At 39.7% G+C, this 27,222-nt stretch overlaps 2 protein-coding genes across 3 annotated transcripts in view; both read left to right on the top strand.

Moving 5' to 3' along the window:
• Positions 1-376: 376 nt before the first annotated feature.
• pgap1 (post-GPI attachment to proteins inositol deacylase 1) lies at positions 377-21,257 on the top strand. Its single transcript, XM_060875796.1, has 26 exons — positions 377-609; positions 2,104-2,257; positions 2,533-2,708; positions 3,006-3,177; positions 3,265-3,425; positions 4,907-4,959; positions 5,167-5,233; positions 5,330-5,435; positions 6,769-6,827; positions 7,317-7,400; positions 7,704-7,753; positions 7,970-8,021; positions 9,683-9,760; positions 10,105-10,180; positions 10,566-10,639; positions 10,813-10,864; positions 10,961-11,027; positions 11,139-11,244; positions 11,336-11,374; positions 11,553-11,737; positions 12,026-12,256; positions 12,451-12,586; positions 12,719-12,769; positions 14,288-14,502; positions 14,668-14,772; positions 16,207-21,257. The coding sequence occupies exons 1-26, from the start codon at positions 475-477 to the stop codon at positions 16,346-16,348; spliced, it is 2,826 nt and encodes a 941-aa protein (XP_060731779.1). The 5' UTR covers positions 377-474; the 3' UTR covers positions 16,349-21,257.
• Positions 21,258-23,674: 2,417 nt separating this feature from the next.
• The window catches only part of hecw2a (HECT, C2 and WW domain containing E3 ubiquitin protein ligase 2a), a 35,318-nt gene continuing 31,770 nt past the window's right edge, over positions 23,675-27,222 (top strand). For both annotated transcript variants that reach the window (XM_060875795.1, XM_060875793.1), the window contains exon 1: positions 23,675-24,019. The gene's annotated coding sequence lies outside the window, so the exon portion shown is untranslated. The remainder of the gene's footprint in view (positions 24,020-27,222) is intronic.

Here is a 27,222-nt window from a genome sequence, read left to right as displayed (position 1 = left end):
GTTAAATTATTATTTTAAATATCAAAACTTTCATATCAGATTTCTGATATGTTCATTGACCTTCAGTTAAATTCAGATCAAAGAAGTTTGTTTTAAATGAAATTGTTGTAAATTACTGAAGGATCGTTTTAATGATTGTTTAATGTTGGCTTGTAATACCGTTTTAATACGTTTAAAACAAGTACACAGATTACAAACAAACAAAAAATAAGCTAAGAAATAAACATCAACAGGTAATGTTTTGCGCTGTGTTGAAGTCCGAGCATTGTCAGTTGTGATTGGTCGAGCACAAGCAGTTAGCCTTCACTTGGTTGGCTGGAAGCGCTGCTAGTTTACTGAAGTCATTTCCGTAGACCATTTCTCCTATTGGTTTAAAAAGGGCGTGTGTTTTTCAATGGGGGCGGAAAAAAATCAAAATAAAATGGAGAGGGGAAACAGGGGAGTGTAAAATACACACTGTGAGCTACTGGAGAGATGGAGAAGGCGCTTATTTACGGGTTCTATGCGGCGGCTCTCGCGCTGCTGCTGACGGGGCTACGCGAGCTGCTGTTCGGCTTCGAGGAGAACCGGTGCAGCATGACCTACATGTTCGAGTATCCCGAGTACCGGGTGAGTTTACCTTAACGACTGGACATGTCCCAAACCGCGCACTTCCGGGCTGCACGGTGTGTCAAAATAGAACCCCACGCGCGTGGCAGCTGTAGGTTAGGTTACCATGGTAACCTGAAGTGGCGTATAATTCTTCCTGATTCAGTTTGAGACACTTCCTGTGACTACCTGTTGTTTTTGTTTATTTATTTGTTTATTTATTTGTTTAATTTGCCGTATCGTTCGTAGCTCGGTTATACCATGCAGATTACAGCTACATTAAATGTTAAATGAAAGAAAATCGTTCAGAGGGACACAAAGAAGAACTCTGAACGAATCAACGTGTCGAATCAATTACCGAATCGAACTGTATGACTCGAATCACAAAAGCGAAGGCTTAACCGATTCTGCTTTGAGTCATTTAGCTCGAATCGTTTTCTGACTGTTTCAGGATTTCTGTAGTTCAAGTCAATCCTTTTGCAGCATTTAACCGTAAAATTATTATTTTTTTGAACATGATGCAGATATTAGGCACATTTTAAATGACTAAAATAATGGTTTGTTTATTGATTACAGGTTATACTTCACAGACCTGACTCAGTCATTAATCATGTTCTGATTCATCTGAGACACTTCACTGTAAAGTACAGGATTGTAACAGTGTCAATAAATCATCTGATAGCACAACAAAGTTGGATAAAAAACTCTGGCCATGTCTTTATGTAAAAATGGGATTAAAGATAGCAGAATATCACTCAATAATCTGACTTCTACAGTCAGTGAAGCTATAAGTAATTCCGTTTTTCGGTAATGAAATGCCACCTTTTGAGCCACTTGGCTATTAATAATTTGTGAGTTATTTTTGTAGTGCATATGACACACAATACTCTCCTTCTCCATTCGTAATGTGATCCAAGATCTCAATTTATCATGATGGAATGTCTTGTCACCCAGCTGTTTAGGACAGAATTTAGGATGTTTATTGAACTTTTAAATTTGTGATCCAAGTTAAATAACAGCAAGCTTGGTATTCTGATCATTATCATCCTCCAGCATCATCATTGGAGGATTATCATCATCCAAATGCTAATTAAAAGATACCAGGATCCTGTCTGGGTGATCATATGCCTTAGAGTTCATTATGTTGTTACACCTACTCTGTTTGTACATAATATTATCTTACCCTATAAAAAATACGAGTAAAAAAGAAATTCACTGATCTCTTTGTGATGATGGAACAGGATAATGTTAACAATGTAATCCAAGTGTTTATTGCGTCAAGGACAAATAAGGGTACAGGCATATTTTTTACTGGAGCCATAGGATTTTATTTGTTGGAGATTGTTGAGTTATGGAGCTTTAGGTTAATCCCATTCACTTTCAACTGATTAGGCATAAAAATGCAACCCACTGATTACAATAAAACACCAGCTCCAGGGGATCAGTTTAAAAATCATACTGGCTGTCACAAGGATTGTAAGGTGTGTGTGTGTGTGTGTGTGTGTGTGTGTGTAGCGTGTCCAGCTCCCACGGCGTGTGGCACGTCAGTACCCTGCCTATGGACTATTCCTGTATGGTGAAGGTTTGTATGCTCAAGAAACTCGAAATCTCAAGCTCACTGGTGCTCCTGTGCTCTTCTTACCTGGAAATGCTGGCAGCTACAAGCAAGGTATGAAATGATTATATACCTGTTGAATTCCTGAATCTGATTGGTCAGAAGGTGTTGATTAGTTCTTTATAACAGCAGCTCTGACAACAGTGCCCCATAATCTAATAATAAATACATTTAAATGTGCTGATTAGGAATCTGACTTGATTCACAGAAATTTGGTGCTGTTGTTGATTGCATACAGAATTATATGCAGCATTTGTATTAGTACTCAGGATTATCTGAGTCACTGGCTGTATAGTCTAAGAGCTCTTTACCCCGTCCTAAACTTGCAGCTCGATCTTTGGGCTCCGTGGCATTGAGGAAAGCAGAAGGCTTGGATGGAGAATCCCACCTGAATGTCTTCACCATTGATTTTAACGAGGAGCTGGTGGCCCTGTATGGTGGAAGTCTGAGCCGACAAACTCACTTCCTTCATGAGAGCATCAAGGTCATCCTGCACCTGTACAAGGTAAAAATCTAAGATTTATTATTTATTTAAGAGTTATTGTGTGCAAGAAAAAGTTATGTTATATGTTATGACTATATTAATCTTAGTGGTCCATGATAGTACTCTCATTTGTAAATGTATGTGCAGTATGTTTAGTGTGTTTATATGTGCAGTACTATCATTATGTAAACAGTAGTTGAGACTTTCCTGTTTTTATAGTGCAGGTCAAATTCTAGTTTTCCGCTTTCATTTCATTTTGTTATTATAACCTCATAAGTGCACCAATGTAAAACGAAGCTGTTTTCCTGTCTTTAACAGAACCACCCTGATCCTCCGAGCAGTGTGGTGTTAGTGGGTCACTCTATGGGCGGTGTGATCGCTCGTGCCCTGTTCTCCCTTCCTCGTTTTAATCCTCATCTGGTCAGCCTCATCCTAACCCAGGCCTCACCTCACCAGTCTCCTGTTCTCTCCTTGGATCCCTTCATACTTGGTAGGAAAGCTCTTAAAACCTCATGTTCAATATGTTGCAAGAATGTATTGTTAATATTCCTTCCATTTGTTTTTGTCTCCGCTATAGATTTCTACTTGTCGGTCAGGCGGCGATGGAGCGCCAGAGCAGAGGATTTGCGTAACGTGACCGTGTTGTCTGTGGGAGGTGGATACCGTGACTATCAGGTTCGCTCAGGCCTCACCACTCTGACCTGCCCTGCGGATGACCCCAACAAGATGGCCGTCGTGGTGAGGAAGAGTAAACACAGTGTATAATATCCACCTATAGCACCAGATTTATTAAAAACAAACAAAAACACAGGATTTTTTTTTTATCTCAGATATGGTGTGTTCTTATTGGCTTAAAGCAGTAGAAGTGATAAGACACAGAGGAGAGTGTGTACTCAAGACACGACAACGACACTGGTTTACACAAACAACCATTCGATTAAACAGACTATAATAATTATAAATAAAATGTATTATATATATTTATATATATATATATTTATATATATAATTATTTATAATAATAATACATACATTTTATTTCAGGGCACCATTCAAACTCTCAAGGTCACCTTTCAAAAATACATTTAAATTTACATAAACATTCAAGATTATGAAGAACCTTGAAGCTGAATAGCAGAATTTTCTACTCGATGCCGGAACTTCGAGTATAATCTTAACATTAACATTTAACAGTAACATTAATTGAATATATAGAGTTAATGTTGAAGAGCACAATGCAAATAAAATTACATGAAATCTTGATTAAGGCCTCGATTAGCTTTTAAGAGTAATGTGTACTTCATATACAGAGTAGATAAACAATGTGTTACATAAAATGGAAACAAATGGTATTTATAATTAAAGCAAAAGTAAACCAGATCAATAAAATAAATATGAAGTTGGATGGAGTGTGGAAGGATGGTCTTATGTTTATACAGTGAACTGTAATACATTCAATCCGAGGTGCAAAAAATGAATGTGTTCATCACATTGATGTAGAAAAATGTTGGGTTTTTCCCTCCATTTTTACCTGGGGTGATTGTTCTTAAAAACGTGGTTGACTCTTTCATCTTTGGACGTTGTGATGTTTCCAGTTGCAGTGTAACAGGCATCTCATCAAATCAAATTCAAATCAAATAAAATTTTATTTGTCACATACAGAGTACGACATGCAGCGAAATGCTTTTTGCATCTGTCCGGTATTCAAACATAATGCAACTTGGGATAAAAATACAACTTGGGATAAAAAAATATAACCAAAAGGAGGCAGATAAATATAAAGTATAAAGAAAAAGTATAAACTATATAAAAAGAAACTACAGAAAATATGAAAATATAAGTGAAAAATAATGTATATACTTATACATAAATGTGTATGGTATTTAATTATTGTCCATGTGCAGTATTGTTACGACCCAATTATAGTCTACAGACACAGCCACACAGATGTAACAAGTATGGTGTGTATAAAGTGGTACTGTGCTGTGCAAGTTCAGAGTTAAAGTGACAGTCCAGAGTGTCGGTGCAAAAAAGGTGTGCAGAAAACAGTGAAGGGGAGAGGTCCAGTACTACATCCAGATCCTGGGTGTTTCCTAGTTTAAACTCCGAATGGCATGCGGGAAGAAGCTTCTCCTCATTCTCTCTGTGCTTTCAAGGAGTATCATCACAGCCATGTAAAGCACAAGACATGGTGACAAGGTGTGCTCTGTTTTTCCTAGGTGACTGCTGTTCCTAGGACCTGGGTCTCTACTGATCACCTGTCCATTGTGTGGTAAGTAGTTCACTCACACTAGTCACTAATTAACACATTTAACAAACAAAGGAGAGCTGTTATTATTCAGATCGGAAAAGGTGACACTTTAGTCCCATAGAAATAACTGCACTAACAAATGTGTGTGGTGAGAGTGAGTGTGTGTGTGTGGGTTTGCTTCTGTGTTTGACATTCTTTTTCTGTATTTTGTTTTCTTTTTTTTCCAAGGTGTAAGGAGTTGGTGCTAGCCACAGTGCGGGCATTCTTTGACCTTATTGATCCTGAGACGGGGCAGGTGTGTACAGTCGTACTTTTTATATTAGCATTCATCATGTGTGTGTTTGTGCATGTGTGTGGAATGTGCCTTGTCCTTATGTATATGATTCCTTAGTTTACAAAGGATACAGAGAAAAGGAAGTCTGTACTGAATCATCACTTCATCCGCCACCCCGTGCAGCTACCTGCTGAGCAAATCGACACACCAGTCAGCTTTTCAGGTGTGTTTTAGAGTGTGTTCATTAGTCTTTGAGGGATTTACAAAGCAAGTAAGTAGTGTGTCACCTTTGAATTACTACCACACATAAATGTACAGTATCTCACAGAAGTGAGTACACCCCTCACGTTTTTGTAAATATTTTATCATACTTTCATGTGAGAACACTGAAGAAATGACACTTTGCTGCAATGTAAAGTAGTGAGTGTTCAGCATGTATAACAGTGTATATTTACTGTCCCCTCCAAACAACTCAACACACAGCCATTAATGTCTAAACCGCTGGCCACAAAAGCGAGTACACCCCTAAGTAAAAAAACGTCCAAATTGGGCCCAAAGTGTCAATATTTTGTGTGGCCACCATTATTTTTCAGCACTGCCTTAACCCTCTTGGGCATGGAGTTCACCAGATCATCACAGGTTGCAACTGGAGTCCTCTTCCACTTCTTCATGACGACATCACGGAGCTGGTGGATGTTAGAGACCTTGTGCTCCTTCACCTTCCGTTTGAGGATACCCCACAGATGCTCAATAGGGTCCATCACCTTTACCCTCAGCTTCTTTAGCAAGGCAGTGATCATCTTGTAGGTGTGCTTTGGGTCGTTCTTGCGTCTATTTCCAAACACAACCTCTGGATATGATGCTGACCACGTGCACTCAACTTTTTTGGTCGACCATGGCGAGGCCTGTTCTGAGTAGAACCTGTCCTAGCAGCAGTATGGTCTTGTCCACCATGCTGCAGCTTGGTTTCAGGGTCTTGGAAATCTCAGAGACTTCTTTGCCTTGAGGTGCCATATTGAACCTCCAGTGACCAGTATGAGGGAGTGAGAGTGATAACACCAAATTTAACACACCTGCTCCCCATTCACACCTGAGATCTTGTAACACTGAGTCACATGACACCGGGTAGAGAAAATGGCTAATTGGGCCCAATTTGGACATTTTCACCTACGGGTGTACTCACTTTTGTGGCCAGCGGTTTAATCATTAATGGCTGTGTGTTGAGTTATTTTTAGTGGACAGCAAATTTACACTGTTATACAAGTTGTACAAATACTACTCTACAAGTGTCATTTCTTCAGTGTTGTCCCATGGAAAGATATAATAAAATATTTACAAAAATGTGAGGGGTGTACTCACTTCTGTGGGATACTGTAGATTTAAATGGCTAAACACTTAAAGTAGTGCCATTAGTTGTACACATTTGGTCAGATAATATTAGATTAGTGTTTACCTCCATCCCTTCTTTAATCTTTCTCTCTCTCTCTACCCCCCTTCCCTCTCCTTCCCTCTCCTTCCCTCTCCTTCTCTCTCTCTCTCTCTCTCTCTCTGTGTAGGCTCCCTGGAGGCCTGGAGTGAAGTGAACACACTCCGTCTGTTCTACAGTGCTCCCAAGGTGATGCAAACTCACACAGGCTGTAGCTTAATCAGCTCTCTAGCTCCCTAAACGGTGAATCAGTTTATAGTGCAAATAAGTTGGGGCTCTGGGAAGGATCCTGTCTCACTACACATTGGACACTGATGGCATCCTCGCATTGTAAAATTTCATCACAGGCATTTATAAGCAGCAGGCAGGATTGAAGGTTTTGTCATTTGAAAGCTACAATAACAAGTTGCTTACATTTTTTTCAAGCTGAAAAAAAAGAAATTGTCAATTCCAGTAAGAGAATATAGTTAGCATTATGCTCTCTGGTTGTTGCGGTGCATTGTGGGATTTTTTTAGGGAGTGAACTTTCCAGTGCGATTTATAGGATTTTGGGATGGCTGTCTCCCTGGTCATTAGCCTGACTACTGGAGTAGGAGCTGATTGAGATGCACCCTTACACATATACACTGTTGTTATTCTGTCTCATGAGTTTAATATGTCCCCTCATTATTTATACAGGAAGTCCAAGTTCAGTACTTCCTGTTTGCGCTTAGCAGCAGGAGGAAAGCTTACACACACTTCTACTGCCGCAACAGCAACCTGGTTAGTGTGCAATTGTGGATACAAATAAACACTCTTATAAATTTTCTAAAAAATAAAAAAAATTAACAAATTAAAATCACTGTAATGATTACAACTGTTTAAAATTAAATCTAAAGATATATATTTTTTAAATTATGTTTTTGCTTTTTTTGCTACTCACTAATGCAGAAGACCAAACATCAAAATGCATTTTTTTTTTCTTTCTAAAAATTAGCTTGTTTAAGATTTTTTTCACTTCCAGCTTTTCAATTCCAGACTTTAAAGTGATTTGAGGGACTCTGAATTTGAGGTTCTGTCTCACAGGAAATGTCCAGCTGGCTCTTTGGCTGCACTCAGATGAATGGCTCTGTGTGGTGAGCGTTAAAAGTGTTTAATTAAAGTGAAGTTTAAAATATTCAGTTCATATAACAGTTCAACTAGAAATGAGCCTTGAACCAGTAAGAGAGACTGTCTATTGATTTACGGTGATTTGTTGATGAACAGCGCATTGCAGGGAAATATCTGTTAATTCATTAGTGAATAATTACATTATTATTTTTACTTAATATTTTTTTCTCTAACTTTGTCAGTGAGCAAGCAGTAGATTTGTCTCCCCGAACAGAACTTCTTCCAGCTTTTAAGGTATGTGATTTTTCTAATCTTTATTTTTTCCTCCTGATAATTGTGGCTGTGGCTTTTCTTTGCTTTCTTTCTTTTTAATGAAATATTTAATAAAAATATCCAAGTGCATCTGCTTTTCAAAATTTATGAATAGAAAACTCAGTCGGGGGGGCACGGTGGCTTAGTGGTTAGCACGTTCGCCTCACACCTCCAGGGTCGGGGTTCGATTCCCGCATCCGCCTTGTGTGTGTGGAGTTTGCATGTTCTCCCGTACCTCGGGGGTTTCCTCCGGGTACTCCGGTTTCCTCCCCCGGTCCAAAGACATGCATGGTAGGTTGATTGGCACCTCTGGAAAATTGTCCGTAGTGTGTGATTGCGTGAGTGAATGAGAGTGTGTGTGTGCCCTGCAATGGGTTGGCACCCATCCAGGGTGTATCCTGCCTTGATGCCCAATGACGCCTGAGATAGGCACAGGCTCCCCGTGACCCGAGGTAGTTCGGATAAGTGGTAGAAGATGAATGAATGAATGAATGAATCAAGGCCAGACCCAGTGATGAGTATGAAGGTAAAAGTTAATTTTCCTTTTGTACAAAAGTCTGTATAATGTAATGTTGGACATTTCTGTCCAATGTACTCCATTTCTGTCCTGCATGTCTGAATTGGATGTTTGATTAAGTTCGGGTCTCTGAGAAAGCGCATGCTATTCTACATTCACACATACAGTGATTTTATCATTGGAAGCCACCAGTCTGTGTACTGTGAAGAAACCTTAAGACTCAAAGTGGAACCCATCCGCATCTGGGTGACACTGGAGGGTGTGATTTATAAATATACAGTCTGGAAATTGTGTATTGATGAGGTTATTGTCCTCAAAGACCACATGTAGTTGGCACCTTCTGTTAGAATGTCTGAGTACTTCATAAATCAGAGTCCAACTGAAGCTGGTACAACTTTAGATGCCTCAGGATCCTCACAGGGTTGGCCTCATCTCAGTGTAGGTCCAAAATCTTCATGACACGGAACACAACAAGAGCTGGTACAATCTCTGTATGCCTCAGGATCTCTGTATGCCTTAGAAAAAGAGAAGCGACGCTGAATTACTCTGTATTTACATAAAGTTCAGATTTTTCTCTTTCTTGCACCACTAGACATGACCCCAGACATCTAGTCCCCGGGCACGGCTGCCTCCAGTCAATAACATTCGCTGTCTCTCATGATACTGGAAGTCGCAGCAGTTGAAATTGCATGATCTCTGGTCACTTGTTTACAGCGAGTCCCTGCATGTCTGAAGGTTGAATAGCCTTCAAAATCCTCAGCTGGTAGTGTGTTTTGAGGAGAGTGAGCTAGAAAGTGGGAATTGGCAGATGAGCAGTGATTTGTTCTTTAACATGATTTTAACACTCCAGCTGGTGATATCAGTTTTTTCCTAGAGATGCTAAAATGTTTTTTTATACACAACGAGTCTCCATGTTCTGGTTGTTATTGTGTTTTGTAATTCTGTTATTTCCACTCCTGTATATTTTATTGTGCTGCACTGTATAATATATAATGCTCTTATTGCTCTTCCTTTTCTATTCCTGTATTGTGTATTGTGTTTCTCTTAATTATTTTGTATTTGTATGTATGTGGCACATGAGGAAGTGACCTTTATTCTTTCCTCTTTTTCCTCTCTTTGACTCTAGGTCCTAATTGTTAAGTTAAGTGAACTGATTGGCATCTCTCATCTGGTCATCGATGCCTCAAACCTTAATACACGACAGGTACAAAATCATCCACAAAACCCGTCCTTCCTCTTTTGCTCTCATTCATTAGCTTGAATCTGACTTGTATTTTAATCTCATGAATACAGCCCATAAAAGAGAAACACACCGGAAGATATAAACTCCCTTCAGTGTGTGCGTGCATGCGTGCGTTAGTTAAAATCCTTTTGCTCAGATTTAAGTTGTTTAAGAATATAATTTCTGTAACTCACTGGAGGGCAACTTAGATTTTTGACCAATAGTGAATTTCCTTTAAATTATTTTTAGTTCATTATAGAAAATGTCTTTTTGGTATATTCTCTAGAACTATTCTAGAAGTTTCTGTTAAATCATATTTTTTCCAGTTTATAGTGGAGTGTGAGTGGCAGAGAGAAGAAAGCCTGACCATGCCATTTCCTGTCCCTCATGTTCTCTCTTTTGGTGAGATCAATTTCCCCACACACTCAAGAGTTGTGACTGCTGCGTTATACTGTTACCATCTCTTTACCTTTTAAGCACCCCAGACCCCAATATATCGGGCCTCAGTTATAAGCGCAAACAAGAATTCACTGTAATGCTTTTACCATCACAACACTTTTATGGCAAAAATGTGTATTTAGAAGTTTAGATGTCTCAGCAAGAAAAATTCCAATATTTGTATTGAACATAAAACTGGGGGACTAGCTGTTGAGAAAAGTTGCAAGGGATTTCTGTTGGAAACGTAGTACTGGTTAGCAGGTTAAAATGTTAGAATTGTTGTTTCTTAAAAAGCATTATTGTAAAAGTGATCGATGCATGTTTTTTTTTTGTTGTTGTTGTTTTGCAGGTTTGACAGTAAGTGATGTCACGATCAGCTCATCCAGTCTACTGCACACACTCCAACTGCACCACTTTCACCAGGTAAAGCTCTTCCTGTTTTATATCTGTATACATTGTTTCCTTTTAAACATAATTATAACAGCTGCTAACTTCTATTTATTTATTTACCACTATTACCTGTATCTGGATTAAACAGTGCTTGGCCCCCTCAATCGCTGCTCATGGCTAAATCTGTAATGTTGTTCAACCAACAGGTTTATCAGGCATTTAAAATCACAGTAAGCAGCCAGTGCAAGGTTACCAAAGGTAAGCTGATATATGGATATCTTCATTTCCATCTTAGGCATGGTGCCTGACTATCTGTCTGTACAAAACATTATTTTTTTTTGTTTTTGCCTGTAGAAAGACTGCCCAATATCTACCGATTGAAGGTGCCATGGTTTCAAGAAGATTCCTTCGTCACTGCAGGGTATTCATATAAAGTCATTCATATCACATCACATGTTTTTAATTATTTCTCTTTATATGTTGATGTTGTTGTTTACCTTCTTGTTCTAATAAACATTGGTACCATTTCCAGCATTCCCTCAGTGACCGAGATTAGCGGTATGCTGCACACTAGTCGCAAAGACAACTCCTCAAGTGCCCTCTTACAGCTCCACGCTGCCCCCAACTGCCAGTACAAGGTGATTTCCCATGAGGCATTGCCACCTACTTTTTTTTTTTAACCACTTAGTTTCCAGAGAGTGACTAACATAGTGTTTGAACTTACTGCAGATTTCAGTGCGTGCCTCCTTCCCTAAAGTGCTCGGACAGGTACGTCCCCTAAACATTCAACTACAACACACACGGCTCTGTTCTTTCTAACCTTCCAGTTCACCTTCACTTTGTTTCAGAAAATGTAAATGATTCCAGAAATATGGCAGCTGATCTTACGATTATGATTTCATTTGATTGATTAAATTGACATTGGAGAGGATTTCTGGTTTCTCAGATCCTTCGTTTCTGTGGCCCAGCAATGCCTGTGTATGTGGCTGTGATGTTGCTGCTCGCTTTAAAGAGGCAGCTGACTTCTGTCCTGCGAACGGGTCGAGCCATGAACACGAGAGACACCATAGCTAAAAGTTTACAGCTACATAAACTTGAGCCTCCTGTTCTGCTACTGCACCTGTTCCTCAGGTGAGTTTACGGTCTGCTTGTTTAGCTTTGTCTTCTTTATTTCTTAAATTGTTCTTTTGTTAGTCTTTTGTGTAATTAATTTGATCTGTCGTTTGTTTTAATTTTATGGGTTGTGCTCATTTTATGTTCATTATTTAGTTTGGTATGTACAGCTATTTAATTACCTGTGTTTTCTCTCCTCTCTTATCTATATATGTACAGGGGTTATGATTTGTTATTTCTGTCTTTATGTCCATGTTACCTTAAGTTTAATAAATATATAATCAATTATCTCTTTCTTTCTCTCAGACAGGGCTGGTTTCAGGAAGGCTGGTCTGCTCTGGCTCTCCCTGCAGTAGACCTCTTGCCTCTTGCCCCGTTGGAAGACTTGTCCCAAGATGCAGTGGGGCCGGGGCAGGACTGGCCCCGCCTCGTTTCACCTCTGATGTGCATTTTGGGTGCTGCAGTGGCCTTCTGGGGAAGTGCTGTTCTCAGCATGTCTTTACATGCCCTGTCTTTCCTCTTAGCTCCACTGCATAGGTAAATGATCACCAATTCCTAAATGAAGGAATAGAAGGTAAAAAAAAAAAAAGACACAAATTCAGAAACCCAAAGCATCTTATTGTTTGTGATATTTAGTTTCATTTTACAGATGTTTGTTGGGTGAAGAGCACAGAGTGAAGTCCTGGCTGTTTAACATTGGTTTTAACTGAATTGTGTCATTTCTTTTGCAGGCCTTCAGTCTCTCGCCACTGTGGCACCCTTCATGTTCCCGCTCAGATCCTCCTCATCCTCGGTCTGACTGCACTGGGTGGAGTCACCTGTGGAGCCCTGTCAGTCACTGTCAGCTTTCTGCTTCACCTCTACAGGGTATGCAAGGCTCAACAAACCTTTCCTGTGTGGCACTCCATAGGCTATAAATATACATTTAGTTTTTCTGTTACCCTACATGATTTATGTGTTTAATTTTGTGTAAATGTAATTGTGTGTTATATCATGTAGGTTCTTAGATTACAGATGACCGAGAGGACCTTAAGTCACATGCTGAACCTGGTAAGTGCTCCAAATCACTTGAAGTGTTTAAACATTAACCCAATGAATTTGTGACCTAGTGAACAACAAAGTGCGAAATGCTGTAAATGCAAATACACATGTTTCAGTATTTTATCCATAAACTCATGCAGTCAAACTCAGTGTTACATCCTGTAGTAATACAACCTTGATTAATTGGGAAAATGTCATGAATCTACACAAAATATCCCACAATATTAATGTGGGAGGATCAATATGGTTTGCTTAATTGTCTACAAATAAAACTTATCACATCTGTTTAATTAGTTTCAATATAAATTAGTTTATTAATATGGTTGGCATCAAGACTCCTATAACTACATCGGCAAGAAGCCAAAGGCCCCTTATAAACATCTGTAGAGATCCATAGTTGAACTGCAGGACACAGGATAACCATAGCCTAAAGCTGGACTTCATGGAAAAATGGCAAGTCTTAATTCCTTTTGGAATTGGCTAAAAGCTGTGCTGGAGACTTGGCAGCCTGTCAGACTGCTGAGAATTAAATTAAACATTCTGGCTTTAGCTGAAACCTAACACTGCTCATCATTCTCAGATCATCATCCACACACAGAAGCCTGGTGGTGGTAGCACAATTTTGAACTTTATCCTTCATCTCTTAGCTGCCTCTACCACTAATGCCCTCCTTACCCACTCACTAGGTTTTGGCCTCTTTCTAGACAGAGTCATGGATGTTTCATTATTTTTCTCTTTTTTACAATGGTTTTAAAAGTGTACTTTAGGATGTTAGGAAAACCTGAGAGAAAAGCAGTAAGAATCACAAGGCCAGACTGAAATTCAGAAAAAAAAAAAAACAAGATTCTCATTCAATAATTCTGACTAATCTTGATGATGATGGAACTCGTAATGATATCAGGCAGTTTTCTGACCATTTACAGAGAAATGCATCCGATTTGGGTTCTTTTTCTTCCCTGAGTATACTATATCTTCTCTTATTTTGGTTAATTAATTTTCCTAAGCATTATTATTATGATTATTAATGGTGCTTGCAAAGCAACATTATTACTATTGTGCCGGACAAAACTTCGGTGCGTAACTTGTCCCGTAGCTTTTGTCCTAGACCCAGGAATGACATGTCAAATCGACCGGCTCATTGAGCAGAGGTGTGCTATGACTTTTATAAGCGATCTGAGTACCGGTACTTCTGGTACCGGGTCTCAAAGTGGCCTTTTTTCCCATAGACTCCCATTACAAACTTTGGAGGTTTATAACTCGGCAAGCTTTTGAACTATCTACACCAAACTCGGCCAGCTCGTTTAGGGTGATACTCTGAACAAACTTTTAAATTGGTGTACCGACTGGCCTTCCGGTTGTACACAACATAGCACAACATGGACATGTGACATATCAAAACACTCACAACAATGAGGGGAACTTTTTCATGTGTATTTTTATGACATCACATGATGTCACGTGTAGCCCCGCCCCAAAAACATTTTTTTAATTATTATTAATTATTATTATTATAACCCTTCTGATCAGGCACCACAAAGCATGCAGCAGAACACAGAGAATGGCTGCAGCACTAGTGAAAGCCAAAGGAGCCATAGCGCATGTAATGGCACCCCACTTCTATCTGAGTCAGCACTACAGGAGGTCAGAGATGACCTGCAGCTTCACCTGAACGTGTCTGCACTGCTCGCTCTACCTGTGATGCTAAGCGCACCTTCTCTCATCTACTGGAGTCGAAACTTACGGTAATTTCTGCCTACACCGATACCTACCTGAATCTGTGCACGCCACTAAACCTCTGAATGCTCATACCAAGAAGAGTCTGTCTCAGTTTCATTATGAAGAGCAACCTCCCGCCTCTCTCTATCTTTCTAGCAGACTTTTTTTTTTATTAATTTATTTTTGAGCAGGTATTCGGCTCATCTGAATCCAGACCCATTCTGGCCACACACATTGCCTCTGCTCATCGCCTCTGTGGTACTCGTCAACTGCAATACGCTTACTCTGAGCCGCAGGTGAGTGCGTGCGAGTGAGTGGGTGGGTGCGAGTGAGTGGGTGCGAGTGAGTGCGTGCGTGCGAGTGCGTGCGAGAGAGTGCGAGAGAGAGCGCGCGTGAGAGAGCGCGAGTGAGGGTGTGAGAGAGCGCGCGAGTGAGAGAGCGCGCGAGTGAGGGAGCGAGCGAGCGCGCGAGCGTGAGTGTGAGAGTGCTGGAGCCCAGTTAATGTTGGAAGCACAAACTTGGCAAAACGAATATATTTATACTCATATTCATTGGATGGGTTCGAAAAAATGTTGAAGGAATGTGCTTGGACTGTATAAAGTATTTTGAAATATTGTGATAATTGTCTTAAAAACGAGTAAAGAAATCTCTACTGTTTCTCTAGTGGTGCATGTAGTTGTCTTTCTAATCATGATCTAAATTTTGGCTCACTCAGTTAATCCTGTGCAGCTCCAGTGTTGGTTATCAGACTGGATTTACGTCATCATATATTATGTGTCTAGCTGCATAGAGTGTCTTACTGAATTCAATTTGATTTCTGGTTCATTCTTACATTTGTATATTCATTGTTTCATTCGTTTATAGATTCATTTGTTGGCTTATTAATCTGTAGTTATTCATTCATTCATTCATTCATTCATTCATAGGGTCATTCATTATTTTTGATTCATTAGGAGTCCAAGCATAGAAGGTGCTGCTTCACCAATTTCAGAAGGATGGAGTCAGGATCTTCACATCAGATGAATGAATATTTCCTTCATATAAGTCCTTCAGATAAGGAAGAACATATGGTAGTGTAGTAGAACTCTTGTCTTCCATCCTGTCTGAAAGCTCACCCAGTATACAAGAGGTTTCTAGGTCATTTAGGAAAATCTGTTCCGACAGGCTTAGCTTATTGTGAGATAAAAGGGTCTTCACATTATGGCGTGTACAGCATATTTATCTCCTCACGTACATTCTGTCCACTTATAGAGGCAAGGCCTGCTAGGACAGAACACCCTGTACAGAATATACTCACAAATAATACAGGTCAGCATAAAGAGAATAAAACAGATTTTCAGCGTACAAGAAGGTAAAGGAAAGTCAAATAATTCCACATTCCCCATTGAAACGCATAAACCAGTCTACAGGCATGTCTCACAATTCCCTTATTCATTCAGTGAATAAATTTCTATACCGCAAGCACAATTTTATTTTCTTTTTTAAATGCCCTTAATGTTTTCTAATGGTTAAAATAATAATAGAAAGGTAATAAAAGATTATTTTCATTGTGTAAGAAACTGGACAACATGTTTTTACTTTTGCTTATAGACATAAACAGAAATTTAACGAAGAATTCCCTAATATTATCTTTGCATTTCAGGAATTAATTTCAGGATTTTTTTTCTTTTGTATTTGGGTCAAAGGTCATAAGATGTGTGTGTGTGTGTGTGTGTGTTCATATCTTGCAGTAAGCTGATGTTGCGGCCGACCTTGCGCCTGCTGCTTCCACTCAGCGTTGCCATGTTGACCTTTTCTACTCTTCATCTGTATCGGGTCACTCACTTCCTGTCCGTTGCTCTGACACTGCTGGCGGCTTCCTGTTACCTTTGACCCCGTCTCAGCCCTCCGGACCAGACCAAAACAGCCTTAGCATGTCCTTGCATCGGCAGACCTCTGACATTGGATTGAAATCATGCCAGTGGTCATGCTGCTGAACAGGGTAACCGAATCCCATACAGAGTCACAATATCTCTATTTAATAATGTTTTCTTTTTGATATACATGGAATCAAAATGGTTGACCAGCCAGCACTAGGCTCAACCTCAGCCTGCTTGCTCTGTCTTTGTGTCTCTTTTTGTCTCGGATTATGTGCCTGTGTGTCCAGCCTTAAATCATCTGAGTATCTGGTATTTGTTTTCGGGAGCTAGCTTGGCTGTCTTATCAAGCACATCATGAAGCATATTCATCCACATGGTGGCAGTGTGTTCATTCTTACCTTACAGTCCAGACGAGATCTGAACCGTTCGTTAGATCAACAAATTTCTGCAGCGTCATGAATGGCATTACAACACGCCCACAAAACATTTTCACTCTTTCTCCAAATTTACTTCAAATGTTAGTTATATTAGTGTAGCCAGGACACAATATCTGTAACAGTTAAAATCTTTTTCAGCACCATCTGCATCTAGTTCCTTGCCCTTCCCTGCCGTCGTGGCATCTCACAAGGAACAAACCTTCACCATGTAGCTGAACATTGAGATGTTGTGATGTTAAGGCGGCCATCTTGGAAAAGTGCAATCAAAGAAATCATCTCAAGAAAGTTTGCTAGCATTTGGCCAATCAGTGCCACCAAAGTGATCAATTTACAGATCTTAATTACTTAACGTAACGATGTATACTGATTTGTGTACATACTATATATATATTTTGTTTGGAGCCTTGTATCTCTGGTACAAAACTAAAGAAGCAAACATCAGGAAACTTGCCTAATTGATTTGGAGAACAGTGTTTAATTCTTAAACAAAGTGTTTTATAGCCCATGCCACTTTTAATGCTAGTCTCCCTCAAGGTCATTTTGCTGTTTCCACTGCTATATAGAAAGATTTTTTCTTTGTTTTAGAATACTATGACCTAGAGTACAGTATTTATTTATAAAATTATAAAATAGGTCCTTTTAGTATTTAAAGCAGGGCCTTTTTTCATTCTCTGTGCCTGTGTTGCATTTAACAGATGAATTCAAAGCCATGCTCATGCTTTAGAGTGTGTACAAGGTGACGTGATTGGAGTAGACGTGTCCATAGGGCTCTCGTTTTTGTTTTTTCTCACATTACTTTTTAGACAGCATGGACTTCCACTGCAGGATCTCTGTTGTCACTCTGTGTTAAGGATCAGCACATGCCAAATCATCCCAGTCACTCCTCCAATCAGATTGAGATCCAGTGCCTTTCCTCATGCCCTGTTTACCAGTAAGGACAGATCAGTGATTGTCAGTCAGACCAGCATTCATGATTTGCTTCAGCTCTGTTACGCAGGACCAAGTTCACAAACACACTCCTGAGGAACGACATGCTGGTGTGTCGCCTGCACTGTGAATGTATTTACCGAGTTTGCGAGAGTGCATGTGAGAGAGATTGAGAATGTACACATAAGTGTGTGTGTGTGTGTGTGTGTGTGTGTACACGAGTGTGTGTGTGTGTGTGTGTGTGTGTGTGTGTGTGTGTGTGTGTATATGAGTGTACACATGAGTGAGCGTGTGTGAGTGTACCCATGAGTGAGTGTGTGTGAGTGTACCCATGAGTGAGTGTGTGTGAGTGTACCCATGAGTGAGTGTGTGTGAGTGTACACATGAGTGAGTGTGTGTGAGTGTACACATGAGTGAGTGTGTGTGAGTGTACACGTGTGTGTGTGTGTGTGTGTACACATGAGTGTGTGTGTGTGTGTGTGTGTACACATGAGCGTGAGTGTACACATGAGCGTGAGTGTACACATGAGCGCGTGTGTGTGAGTGTACACATGAACGTGAGTGTACACATGAGCTCGTGTGTGTGTGAGTGTACACATGAGTGTGTGTGAGTGTACACATGAGTGTGTGTGAGTGTACACATGAGTGTGTGTGTGTGTGTGTGTGTGTGTGTGAGTGTACACATGAGCGTGAGTGTACACATGAGCGTGAGCGTACACATGAGCGTGAGCGTACACATGAGCGTGAGCGTACACATGAGCGTGAGTGTACACATGAGCGCGCGTGTGTGTGAGTGTACACATGAGCGCGCGTGTGTGTGAGTGTACACATGAGCGCGCGTGTGTGTGAGTGTACACATGAGCGCGCGTGTGTGTGAGTGTACACATGAGCGCGCGTGTGTGTGAGTGTACACATGAGCGCGCGTGTGTGTGAGTGTACACATGAGCGCGCGTGTGTGTGAGTGTACACATGAGCGCGCGTGTGTGTGAGTGTACACATGAGCGCGCGTGTGTGTGAGTGTACACATGAGCGCGCGTGTGTGTGAGTGTACACATGAGCGCGCGTGTGTGTGAGTGTACACATGAGCGCGCGTGTGTGTGAGTGTACACATGAGCGCGCGTGTGTGTGTGTGTACACATGAGCGCGCGTGTGTGTGTGTGTACACATGAGCGCGCGTGTGTGTGTGAGTGTACACATGAGCGCGTGTGTAAGTGTGAATGTATACACAGGTACATGACCATGTGTGACAGTGTGTGACCGTTTGTAGTCCTGGATGTTAATCAGTTTGCTGTTTGCTTACTTCTTTTATGTGGTGAACTCTTAAAATTTAAGCAGGTTTCATTTTTTAGTGATTTTTTTTTCCCTAGGGGTTTTGTATACATGTGGATGTTTGATCTTTTTAAATTGGTGTACACTGTGACTTGCTGTGATTGTGATGTATTTCTACACCATCAGGTCTGACTACGGCAAAAAGTCAACATGTTACTTGGTGGAGAATAAAACGTACACAATTTCCACCCTTAACCAAAACTGTAGTTGATCAGCGGAGAGGCGTTTGGTGTCCAGACTTTGATTATTTAGAGTTACAGTGTCATTGTTACTTCGGAGATGTCTGCCTCAAACCACATCAAAATCACATAAACTTGCTGAAGTACGTAGTGCAACTTTTACAAACTAGTTAAGCCCCGCCTCTCAAACCTTGAATGCTGAATGTGGTAGCAAAATGTGAGGAGGATAAGGTCTCGTGTGTATTTTATGAAAACTGTTTAATAAAATTGAGATTATGTAGGTTAACATTGCTATTAGGAATGTGTGTAAGATGCAGAAAAGATTTTTATGCTATAAAGATCAGACACCAAACATGTCTCAGCTGCTCGGTGAAATTGCACAGATTCAACGAATTCCTTTAACAGTTTGTTGCCATGCGCTCTATTGTAGAAATCTAGAGGAAATGCGTTGTTCTACTGCAACTGGACCACGAATTCAGAACAGTTAACAAATGAAGCATGTTGCAAGGGGTGACCAATTTCAGTCAGCTCCTAGTTCAGTAGTCGGGGTAGTGATCAGGGAGTGGGACATTTTAAGGGCATAGCAAAATCCTTTCAGTGCACAAAATTGTTCAGTCTTCAAAAATCCCAGAGGATTTGACTGGTGTGAAAATTAAAACGTCACCAGATATCAAATAGTTAGTTTCCGATATGTAGTGACTCTGGATCCTTACTTGTGCTCCAACTCACCAAAACCATATACTGACTCACCACCTAGGGAGGTAGAGAGCTAATTGACACACAGCCCAATAGATCTCTCTTCAAATGTCCTCGATGAGGCTCGTGTTGGAACAAAGACACAACCAACACCACATTTCCTTGATTGAACCTTCTCTTTTTAACACCAATGTAGCTTTAACCCTAGCATTATAAACAGCTGAAGCTGAAGGTTTAAAATCCAGAATTAAAGCTAGAAGCTTTCTGATCTGAAACAGAGTCAAATCAATTAGTCTGTATACTGTAGAGGATAGTTTTATTTATTATTGAATCAACTCAAAGCTCACTGCCTCATGAACCAAAATTCTGTTATGGCATACCAAAATTACCATGCAGACGACTTGGTACAACTTTATTAAGACGAATGTCCGTGCTGAAAATAAAGATTGGCCGGTAGTTATGGTGTACATAATTAAAATTATCTGATGTATTACTGGGGTTGTTTTTTTTCCTTTTCATTATTAAGATTCTTAAACTGAGGTCAAATAGGTGTTTAGTAGGACAGTAGGATTGTATTATTCTGATGAATAAATTAGACACAACACATGCAGAGTGAAAGTTTGACTTTCTTTTTTTGAAGTGCTAACAGACATCGAAGGCCTTTTCCCTGTGCCGCTGTGTACGTGTGTCTGTATATGTATATGCATGTATGCGCACACACATACTATTTTACACAACAGACAGACAGCTAACACTTTATTGTTTTTGTTCCACGAATGAAACCTTCTTTAAGCTACAGTACTTGTGGTTCCACTTGTCTTACTGCAGTGACTAAACTTTTAGTTATCTCTTATTAGCCAAGAAAACTTACTGAAACTTTTATGTTGGTGTGATTTTGTAAATGCTACCAATGAGAAAATAATAATTTAATTGAATTATTATTCTTATCTTTTTCATAAAGGTCTTTTTGTTGCTATTTAGTACAGCACAGTTTAAGGAAACATTGTTTACCTTTTGTTTAAATAGCAGTCTGTTGAATCTGATTGTGTACAGAGTGTACGATCAAACAAAGCAAACGTTCAAACCACAGAGATTTTATATGGTTCTGTAATTAATCAAGTGCTAGACTGCTGATTGTTGCCAAGGTCAAGTGACCCAGCGAACTTTGTTCATTCTCAGGATTTATAACGTTGTGTTGTGTTGCTGCGTGGTGGCTTTTAATGTGTGTGATCTTTTTTTGTTGTGTTTTTTTTTTAATATGTGTATATTTAATCTGCACATATTAACTAATGTTTACATGAAATTTGTGAGTACTTTAAAAAAAAATAAAATGGTGATATAAATTTTTCTATTAGCTTTTGATTGTCTTGTTCAGTTCCTCAAAATCACTGAGGAAAATAACATACTCTCCCTTAGTTCATGCTGGTTATACTGGCAATAGTGTTATTCTGATTTGCTATAGCTAATCTTGCTAATGTAAATTTCTAAGGAGCATGACAGACAAACAGCATTGCTATTATAATATATAAAACTGTATTATTCCTTTATTTTTGCCGAGCATAATGAAAAGAGCATCCAAGCACCATTTAAGTTAATTAACCTTTAAACGGTTTGGTTTAAATGGTTCAAATACTGTCTGTCACTTGCTGATGTGAAGCTATGTTATTCATTCATTGTGCTAGATAACTAGACAACTTCCTAGCCCAGGATTAAGGTAACTGCTGATGAAGAAAAATCAACACAGCTCAGTAAGGTACACTGGAAAATAGCATTTAGACTTTAGACTATAGACTTTAACAATGCAGAGGTTAAATGTTTTAGGAATGGGTGAAATGAAAAGGAAATTAAAGCTATGAGATAGATGAGAACTGAGAAACTGAACATAAAAAGTAAAAACAAAATCGCATGCTCTTAAAATATAAGCGACCAGGGCAGAACGAGGAGCTAGGATACACTGTGTTCTGGAGAGATGAAGAATCCTGCTTACTGAGGGCTAATGGATGGCTTTGCCATGGAGAGGACCAAGGAAGTATATACAATGAGCAGAGATATTTGCAGACATATGGGGCAGGAGCAGGAGACTGTCCTGCTAATGGCTGTACAGTAGCTCCTTGGGTGCTTTCACCAGTACCATGCACTGGAAAAACCTCATCACCAACACTGAAGTCCTTGAATATGCATTGGTCACAAGCACCAAGAACCGTGGCACAGCAGGATCAAACCCAGAACAGACTTTCTTGTTGAAGGCAGATGTGGACAAACCCCACACCAAACCTTATTCAATTCAATTTATTTGTATAGCACTTTTAATGATTCACATTGTCTCAAAATCAGCTTTACAGAAAAAATAAGAAGAATAAAAACACCGCAACAGGCATGCAGCAGGGAACACCCTGGATAGGGTACTAACCCATAACAGGACAAAAATCACACCTTCTCACACACTACATACAATTTAGAGATGCCAATCAATCTACAATGCATGTCTTTGGTCTGCGGGGCACTAAACTGGAGAACCCAGAAGAAATCCCCCGGTCGTAGAGAGAACACCATTGGTATGGTGCCAGGCATTGAACCCCCAACCCTGGAGGTGTGAGATCAATGTTTTAGCCACAAAGCCAACCTACCTATGACTATTATGCATCATCATTTGAGGACACGAATTGAGAAAATTTCAGTTAAATAAGCAGAGACCTGGTGTTTTACTCACAAGACCGGTTGCAGAGCATTCTGGCCAGAGTCTAGTCTAATGGTAAGGAGTTGGAGAAGTCAGAGACAGGATTATATTTATAAAAACATGCTAGTAGCTTTAGTAAAGGAAAATCCAGGAGCATCTGCTTTTTTTGTCTCACTTTCTCCTTCTGTGGACAGTCCCAAGTATCAACCCTCCACCAGGATACTGCAGACTTTTATCAAAACAATTGCTGCTGTAATCATGAAGACCTTTTCTGCTCATTCCAGGTTTCTGGTTCAGGATTCTGCCCTATTTTGTCTAAAAGATTATGAATTCCAGCTCTTTTGCTGTTGAGCATCAATCAAGACTTGCAACTTTCCAAAATAACCATAAAACCCAGAAACATTATGATCTATAATATCCTTCCTTTCTGTCCTTTCTGTCCTTTCATCATTATTTCGCCACTTTCTTAATCTTTCTTTCTTTTGCCATTCAGGGATTTTCTTTAAGAATCACAAAGACAATCATAAGGGAAAGTAGGAAGAAACATGGATGATTTTTTTTCTACTTTCTTTTCTTTCTTTCCTTCCTTCCTTGCCTCTTTCCCTTTCCTACCTTTTCCTTTGTTTCCTTCATTCACTCCTTTTCCTCTTGCCTTCCCTTCATTTGCCTGCATCTTTCCTTCCTTTATTCTTTCATCCATCTTTCCTTCCCTCTTTGACTTTATGTATTACATTCTTTTCCTGCTTCATTCTTTTCCTTTTAGTCATTCCACACAACAGTTATTTTGCCCCTGCAGGAGCACTCTGTTCCCGTGGTGGTAGCCATCAGCAAACCGCTGAACCATGTGTTTGTGTGTGAGTGTTTGTGTTTGTGTGTGAGGGTGAGTGTTTGAGTGTGAGAGTGTGTAAGAGTGAGTGTGAGAGAGTGAGTGTGTGTGTGTGTGTGTGTGTGTGTGAGAGAGAGAGAGAGAGAGAGAGAGAGAGAGTGTGTGTGTGTGTGTGTGTGTGAGAGAGAGAGAGAGTGTGTGTGTGTGTGTGTGTGTGCACGCGCTGTGAGCTGCCACTGCAGGGGAAGACGTTGGGACAAGAGGGAGCGCCAACATCACCGGGTATCTCTGTCCTGCATTAACATTCCGCTCATGAGAATCGGCGTGTGCTCGAACACAGACGGAGATACGGGGTAACACACACACACACACACGCACTGGCAAACGACGGAAAGAGCGGAGCAGCTCGGTTCGGCTCGGTTCGACTCAGCTCGGTTCTTTGAATCCGCCAGTCGTGTCGTGATACCAGGGCCAGGGAGGGACTCGTTTCTTCGTCCAGCTATACCTGACTCTCACACCAGTGTTGCGTTTGGATGTTTTTTCTTCTTCTGGTTAATCTCTAATTGCACAATGCGCACTTTTCCCTCGTGATCACTTCACCGACGCGCACGAGGTAAGCCACGTTCTCCTCGCGCCTCATTTCTAACACACGCACGACACCAATCACATATTCTTACTGTGACTAAGCAAATATCTGCAGACTGGTGTGGCTTTGCAGCGTGGCTCTGCATTGGTATAAGATCATGTGTCCACTAAACAGAGGATTAGAGAAGGATCCCAGGCAGGACAGATGTTTATCACGCCAGGACTAGATTTTGCGCCGTGATGCAGCAGTAAACAGCGCACAGGATGAAGGGAATTCCCAGCGCACAGCTGCCGATGCGCACACGGAGCAGTCGGGGAAATAACCCGCAGAAATGCGCTGTAACGTCAACACCAATGTGTGCGTGTCATTTCGCGCTATGGCATCCTATAAAGACGCATTATAAGCTTCTTATAAAGGAGGATCCGGTGTGCGCTCTGGTTCACTTTACTTATGACGTAATACACTCCCTTGTGCCAAGTAATGAAAACACCTCGCTATGGATCAGTGAACCTCTCATTTATACAGGAATATTGATGCTCATATTTTACCAGTCGTGTTCTCATATTGGCTTATTATTATTATTATTATTATTATTATTATTATTATTATTATGTTATAAAAATGCTGTGTCAAATGTAACCCTGTTTAATTTCTGTAACCCAGTGAAGGGTGACAAACATGACCCAGAAGGACAACATTACTAACTATGCAAGATAATGCTTAATTTTAAAAGAAATCTATCTATCTATCTATCTATCTATCTATCTATCTATCTATCTATCTATCTATCTATCTATCTATCTGATTTATTATTTGTTTATTTATAGGGTGTTGTATTTATAACCCAGATGTGTGATTTGAAAATAATCTTGTATTATTAATATTAATAATAATAACAACAGCACCAATAATAATAATAATAATAATAATAATAATAATAATAAAATTGAATAAATAAATACATAAATAATAATAATAATAATAATAATAATAATAATTTTAAACTTGCTTTTTTTTTTTTTTACTATATTCTGTTGTTTAGCTCTAAATCCATTTTAAATGTATTTTTCAAATATACCAATGTTTCAAATATTAGTTTGCTGAAGGCATGTGTGGTATAATCCACTTTTTATAAATAGCAAACATCAATTGCATCATATTCACCAGGGTCAGATCATTCTATTCATATAATATCCACCATACAAATTAAATACATACAACATATATACTGAACACATTATGATTATTATCAATCAACACAAAATTCAACACGCCAATAATTTATACTTTCATCTTCAGTCAGCTCTTTATCCTGGTCTGGGTCACACTGGGATTTGGAGACTGACTCAGAAAGCCTGGGCACCAGCGATAAATCAATGAAAATGACAAAAACACAAACTACTAAGCAGTAAATTGCTCTCAGTACAGCGACATGGTGTTATTCAGTCTTGGGTATGGTCCAATGCTATCTGGAAACAATGCAGCAGCAAAACTGACCCAATGGCGGGTTATTTTCACATTCTTGTATAGGACTTCAAGCAAGCACTGGGTTCTAGTGGATGAAGAGTGAAAATAATATGAAAATAACCCAGTATATTTAAAGATTAAAGATTGTAGTGGTAGGAGTATGGCAATACCTATCATAATTCAGTTCAATTCAATTGTATTTTATTTGTGAAGCACGTTTAACAGTGGACATTGTCACCAAACAGTATAGTATGTGTGGACAGACAGATCTCCTGATGTACAGGGGTTGGAAAATGAAACTGAAACAGCTGGTTTTAAACCACAGTAATTGTGGTATGTGGTAGTATGATAGTATGATAGTATGATTGATAGTATGTGGTAGGACCTCTTCATGTTCATGCATCAGTTCATCTTGGGCATGACAGGAACAAGTCCTGCACTGTGGCCAGAGGCATTTTGAGCCATTTCTCTTGCAGAACAGTGAACAGGTCACTTTGTGATGCTGGTGGAGGAAAACGTTTTCTGACTCACTCCTCCAAAACACCTCAAAGTGGCTTAATCTTATTCACATCTGATGACTTTACAGGCCATGGGAGATGTTTACCATCACTTTATGTTCATTAAACCACTCTGTCACCAGTCCTGCTGTGTGTATTGCTGCGTTATTGTCCTGAAAGGAAGGGTACTGCGTTTAAACCACTGGGTGCACATGCTCCTGCAGAATGGCTCAGTAGTCTTTGACAGTGACTCGTTGGTCTTGCACAAGTAGTGTGTATGCCATCATATTGCAGCCCAAACCATCCCTGATCCACCCTCATGCTTCACTCTGGGCAGGTAACAGTACGAGTTTCTTTGGAGCTTCTCCACACTGTAACTCTACCAGATCTGGCAAAGACAGTGAAGGTGGACTCATCAGAGAACAACACGTTTAACATTGTCCACAGTCCAAGATTTCCACTGCTGGCACTTTGGTAACAGTGACCATATGTTTGGTTTTTTAAGACTGAACATGAAGGCTGACCCTGTAGAGCCAAGTTTTGGTGGAAACAGGAGAGTCGATGTGCATGTTTAATTCTGCAGTGAGTTATGTAGCTGAGGTTTTATGGGTTTTTTTGTATACACCAGACATCTCTCACGGACTGCTTCCTCATGGTGGTCTGCCGACATTACCCTGAATACCGTGGCTCTTGATACACCACAAGTATTTGCTGTCCTCCCATTATTTGATTGCAGTATAGCTGTGCTGATGCTCTGCCAGTTCAACTTTTACACTTTGCTCTTACTTATGGAATGTAAAATCTGTGAAGATTGGCCTCCAGGCTACACATTTATAAACATGAAATCTCCAACACTATATTGGCTTTAACATTATATTTAATTCTTCAATGTAGTTTTTGTAATGCAAATGGTATTTTAGACTGTAACATAAACCTACTTCACTTTAGATGATTTTAGGTGATTATCTTATGATTCTTATTCCATGTCAAAATATTTTAAATTGCGTTATTAGTTTAGCTGTAACTACTTCTTCTTAATAATATATAATTAATTAATTATTATTAATTTGAAATTAATAATATAATTTGTCAAAGTAACAGCTTTTTCCTCCATAACTTCTGGTTCAGAGTTATTTTGTTTGTTTTGTTTGTTTGATTGTTTTTTTTTTAGAATTAATACATTTATAGCTTTTACTGCAAAATGTGGGGGGGTGTTAAATAAGTAAATCATCCAGGTCCCTTGAAGTGCGTTTTTTTCTTCTTCTT

This window comes from Tachysurus vachellii, chromosome 8, assembly GCF_030014155.1.
Source record: "Tachysurus vachellii isolate PV-2020 chromosome 8, HZAU_Pvac_v1, whole genome shotgun sequence".
In the NCBI taxonomy this organism is placed as follows: Eukaryota; Metazoa; Chordata; class Actinopteri; order Siluriformes; family Bagridae; genus Tachysurus; species Tachysurus vachellii.
This window is presented reverse-complemented; position numbering and strand designations above follow the sequence as displayed.

Bases quoted from the DNA above. Each gene is read 5' to 3' on its own strand.
- pgap1 (XM_060875796.1), top strand. From the start codon at position 475: ATGGAGAAGGCGCTTATTTACGGGTTCTATGCGGCGGCTCTCGCGCTG. The intron at 6,828-7,316 runs GTGATGCAAACT...TTATTTATACAG, and splicing joins TGTTCTACAGTGCTCCCAAG to GAAGTCCAAGTTCAGTACTT. The intron at 14,503-14,667 runs GTAATTTCTGCC...ATTTTTGAGCAG, and splicing joins TACTGGAGTCGAAACTTACG to GTATTCGGCTCATCTGAATC.